Genomic DNA, 5542 nt, shown 5'->3' with positions numbered 1-5542 from the left:
GCCGGGGACTAGTTGGACGCAGTGGACGAAGCTACAGACTTGTCAGAACGCCGCACTCCGGACAGTGACTGGGTGCCTTCTGATGACGCCTGAGCACCACCTGCACAGCGAGGCCCAAGTGCTCCCTGTAAGGGAACACAACAAAATGCTCTGTAAGCAATTTCTGGTGGGGTGTCACAGAAGTGAACACCCTAACAGACCAGGCACGTCAGGGGGCACCTATTCGTGTACAAGGACGCAGTCCAACAATACGTAGACCAACCATTGGACCCGACGATATACAGACGAGCCATCAACGACATGCATAGAGGGTCAGTTACTACCTATCTCGACTCTATTCTTTCTCTATTTGAGATTCGATTTTTGGATATTTTTTTCGATTTTTCTTTTCTTGTACAGATTCCATTTTTGTTACATATTTTATTTAAAAAAAAAATATATTGTAAGCTGCACGCAACAATTTGAATTCATTAAATTTGAAAACTCGCAACTGCCTCCACCGCGATTTGAACTTGCGACCAACGTTGGTTGAGTCCGAGGTCTTCTCGCTGAGCTACTTTCGTATTGTACGAGTAGTGAGCATTTGCACATTTATACAGCAAGTTTCAACTGTCTCGCTCTGCATTCCTTTCGCACTAGTCCAGAGATAGTTCTGAGATATGTAGTTCGGAACTAGCGCTTTGCCAAACTGTCTCTAAATTTTACTGCAGGGCTCTTATGCATTCATAAGGTATAGGCTTTCGATGCTTTCTCCTGGTACGAAAAAACGCATGCTTGTTTCGTTGGTGCGTGGTAAACATTGATCCCTTATGGATTGACAGGCAGCTAAAATTTAAAAGAATGCATCTTTTTCGTAAATTTATTATAATCAGTAATTAAAAATTTTTGTAAACCATCCAACGTGTGTCAAGTAATTGTTTTGGGCATTTGGACGATCAATAGCTATCACACCATGTTGTCATGTGTCAATTCTGTCGACAATGGTGCATGGTGTCAAGTTAGCACTACATACCATTTTTTCTTAAAAAACGAGAGCTACAAATTTTGTCTTTCCACAACAAATTTACAACAAAAACACTAAAATTAATGCGGTAGTTAACTTTTCCAATTTCGAAAAGTGTAGTGCTAACTTGACACACGTTAAAATAAGACCAAACGAGAATTTTCCACTGATTTTTTTTAGTTTACTTTTGTTACAAATAAAACTTTTCTAAATAAAAGCTATCTTTACTGTTAATAGTTTTATCTAAATCTCAAGATCCCAACAACTATAACTCCATATGAAAAAGCGTAAGAAATGCTCAAGAAAACTTTATTGAGGAAAATTTTCTTCAGCAGTACGGAGATCTTAAGAAATTTGTTAAGCTTTCCACTAAGAGTTTCTAAAGTTTTGCATGAGGAAAAAGTAAGACCGCAGGCTTTGAAATATGCGATGTCGAAATTCCATGGACACTTATTATTCACACACACACGGAATAATAACAATTTTTTCTCAACCGTTACTTAAGAGATCCGTACTTTATCCATCAAAATAAACAATATATGCGCATGGTTGTTAAAATTGAGCTTGGAAACCCTGAATAAGTAAAATAAGCAATTCCAAGCAAACGCTTAAAATTGTCGGCCCTGGCGGTGATGTTAATTGGGCTCAAACTATTGACTAGTTTTTCAATTTATTTAGAAAATTATACCAACAAATGTATAACATATAAAATTGAGTAACTTGTTTGGGAAAAACGATTGTTTTGACTTGAGTTTATCGTCCGTATAAGTTTACCATATTTTCGCCTGCTCATTTACGAGGCCGCCGTACATTTCCGAGGCTTACTGGTCTATTCTGCACGTTACCGAAGATTTTTTAACCGGAAAATTTTACTACCAATATATGTTGCCAATTCAGCTATGAAGAATTGTGGAAATTCTGGCGTTGCATATTTTACCAGCGCAGAATAGACCTGTCAATGATAAAATAATAAAAGCTAACAGCTAATTTTTTATATGATTTATAACACATTTTTGTCGGTTTTAATAACTTGACCGCGGCTGCACCTCAATCACTCGTATGCACATAGCCAAGCTCTCTTGGCAGTTTTTAAACAAACAACAAACCTGCATACATACTTATGTTTATTACATACATATACAAGTACATACATGCATATGCATGTACATACACATACCACGTGAGAATAGTGCCTCAGCAATCGTCGGTTGGCGGATATGTTCGTGTCCATGTTGCGCGTTGCACTTTTCACTGCGCCAAGTGCGTTTCAGTGCGTTTTGTGCACCGGTGCGAACAATTAGGACGGACAGTAGGGCTCTAAAGTGTTATAAAAAGATTCGCGTAACCATTGGACTCCAAGGCTCTTCACGAATAAATTTACATACATACATAGATAGATTTGCGGCGAAACTAGAATTTCCTGTCAAATGTTTATTTTGATATTTATTTCTTAACGTCCAAAATAGAAAATAAATAATAATAATTTTCTTTGCTACAAATATTTATACAATACATACATACATGTGCATACTAAACGAGGCTAAATATAGCTGCTTTCACTTAAAATTTTTAACCATTGCTTTTGCATATTTTGCATAAAAGTTTGTGTGAGTTTGCGTGTAAAAACCTATTTGTCGAAAGCATATTCTTTTGGTTTTTTTTTCTTTAAGAAATGCATTGTGAGCAAATTTGATTGAACAAAAAAAATAGCAAGTGACCCAAAAAAAATCTCACCCACATAACTGTACTTAATTGACGTCAACTCTAATAAAATCTTCGAAACCTACAGCAATCTGATTGGTTGCGAATTGTTTATGCAATTAAAAGCTGATTATTGTTGGAAAATAGACTTGTAAACCAAATTCAATAAGAGTGTCTGATCCGCCTTATCAGTGCAGCTAGTATTTGAGATTGAGATCAATGAAAACCAGTTTTGAGAGGGCTTTGGCAAAGATGATTTAGTAAGTATAAACTGTAAATTGTGCAGCAACTAATACACTTCCAGTGTGCTCCTTTACCTCTTCAATTGGTTTTAAAATTCTTTTAAGTTTAAATAAATAATTCACAATAATAATGGCATGAATTCACACCATTTTTATCAGGAAGATCAAAAAAAAAATTCATATGTGATTATTGACTGGTGATTTTTGCGGTGATTTGTTAATAAATCTCAAATAATTTACGACATAGTGTTTAGATTTTTTCGCAGTTCTAATATGGCATTGGAAAGAGAGAATTTGTATTTTTTAAAGTAATCCCAAAGGACCCGATAGACTGGAGTGATAGAGGCTAACTTCCACCGATTGAAAAACCTACCAGTAGAAAGAGAGAGATTGAAGATGATACATAGACAAATCGAAGACCTGCACTGTTTTACAAAATAGGGGCAAGGCCGTCAGTGTCATTTTTTAGAAAAGAATCTGGATTAGAGTTAGTAATCATAATATCAGATTCTGTTGAGGAGAGTAATCCAAAAGCTATGCATTGTGACGTCCCGGGACAAACGGATGCGTCAGCAATTTCTTTATCTCTGGCAAAATAAGGTTTAAAAGATTAATAAAAAAAACGCGCAATCCTTTCATCGTAATTAGTCAAAATCCAATGAATACTTCAAACACAAAATTTGACTGATTTTTTTTTTAATATATATTTGTTGGTTTCCCTTCACAGAGTTCATTTTTGCTTGAATCGCTATTTAAAATGATTCTCGTTTTTTTTTTTTTTTTTTGAATGTGGTCCCCCATAGCCGCTGAATCCACAATACTCGTCGCTTAGGCTACCTCAATAAACAAGTTTTACAGAGATATTCAAATATTTTTACCATTATTATCGTAAACTAAATGATAGCAAATTTGTATGCATATTTCCCTCTTAACAGCTTTGATAAGCGTTTTGTTGGTAAGTCGTTGCGTTTCTCGGTGGTTGTAGCACCAACTATTGAAAAAAAGGCCCTCAGCAGGCACCGAGGTACCAACTAAATGCATTTTAAGTGCTTATTCGGAGTTTGATGTTATTATCTTTTGTGGAAACGTGGCTGAGTACCGACTTTTTTGATCAAGAGTTTTTTTGATGCCGAAGTATATAATGTCTTTCGTAAAGACCGAGATGCAATAAAAACGGGCTGCTCGCTTGGAGGTGATGTGCTAATTGCGGTACAACGGAGATTACGGGCTTGTCACGTAACTCTTTGGAATTTGGATAACATTTTGGATCAATTGTGTATCTGCAAGCTGTCTACAATTTCTAAACTGTTCGAAAGTATAGTGAAGGAGAAAATGTACTTTGCCGTTAAGAGTCTAATCTCACCTNACTGACTTTTTTGATCAAGAGTTTTTTGTTGCCAAAGTATATAATGTCTTTCGTAAAGACCGAGATGCAATAAAAACGGGCTGCTCGCTTGGAGGTGATGTGCTAATTGCGGTACAACGGAGATTACGGGCTTGTCACGTAACTCTTTGGAATTTGGATAACATTTTGGATCAATTGTGTATCTGCAAGCTGTCTACAATTTCTAAACTGTTCGAAAGTATAGTGAAGGAGAAAATGTACTTTGCCGTTAAGAGTCTAATCTCACCTCACCAGCATGGCTTTGTCGCTGGACGGTCTACGCTTACTAACTTAGCGGTCTTTAGTGAATGCTGCATTGACACGTTTTCTTTTGGGCTCCAAGTTGATTGTATATACACTGAATTTTCCAAGGCATTCGACAAAGTATCCCATTGCATTCTGTTGCGCAAGCTTGCCACGCTGGGTTTCCACTCTATATTCCTGAAGTGGCTGAATTCTTATTTAAGTAATAGGTGCTGCGTGGTCTCAATCGAGGGGGTATCTTCTACTCCATTTACTGCATCATCTGGCGTACCACAGGGTAGCATCTTAGGTCCTTCACTCTTTGTTCTTTTTCTTAATGATATAGGCAGCAGTTTTTCGTTCTCTAGGTTCTTGCTTTACGCGGATGCCCTAAAAGTTTTCTCTTCGATTAAGACTTCTGAAGATGCTTCTAGGGTTCAATTAGATATCAATAGATTGTACTTATGGTGTTGTCGGTCTCACCTACATCTCAATATTAGCAAGTGTTATCACGTAACGTTTTCCAAACTACGTAACGATGTGCAAACGTCATACAGTATCTCTGGTACTCCCCTTCAGTCAGTTTCTGAGATCAAAGACCTTGGTGTAATTTTCGATGCGTCTTTTTTATTCAATAACCACATCAATTTTATCATATCTAAATCATATGCTGCGTTGGGATTTGTTCGTCGAAATAGTTGTAATTTTACTGATCCCTACACTCTGAAATTACTCTACACGCCTTTTGTTCGTCCAAAGCTTGAATATGCAGCACACATCTGGAGACCTCATCATAAATTTGCCATCACTAGAATGGAGCGTATTCAAAAAGGAGTCCTTAAATATGCCCTTTCTTCCCTCAATTTCTCCACTCCCATCCCTCCGTACAATTCCCGCCTCCTTTTGATTAACCTTAAGTCCCTCGAAAGCAGAAGGACTATTCTTTCCTTGTCTTTTGTGCGTGGCTTG

General features: G+C 37.1%; 1 protein-coding gene across 4 annotated transcripts in view; it reads left to right on the top strand.

Moving 5' to 3' along the window:
- Tpr2 (Tetratricopeptide repeat protein 2) overlaps positions 1 to 5542 on the top strand; it is a 28506-nt gene that overhangs the window by 3731 nt on the left and 19233 nt on the right. The window contains exon 1 of one of the 4 annotated variants that reach the window (XM_017624039.1): positions 2528 to 2964. The exons of the other annotated variants lie outside the window; for them this stretch is intronic. Coding sequence (XP_017479528.1) covers positions 2924 to 2964 — 41 coding nt within the window. The 5' untranslated portion in view covers positions 2528 to 2923. Of the gene's footprint in view, positions 1 to 2527; positions 2965 to 5542 lie in introns of those variants that run through there. 4 annotated transcript variants of the gene reach the window in all.

Source organism: Rhagoletis zephyria, unplaced genomic scaffold (genome assembly GCF_001687245.7).
Source record: "Rhagoletis zephyria isolate East Lansing unplaced genomic scaffold, Rhagoletis_zephyria_1.1 Rzeph_scaffold_03481, whole genome shotgun sequence".
Lineage (NCBI taxonomy): Eukaryota > Metazoa > Arthropoda > Insecta > Diptera > Tephritidae > Rhagoletis > Rhagoletis zephyria.
Note: the sequence above shows the minus strand (reverse complement) of the source record. Positions and strands in the feature narration are given on the sequence as shown.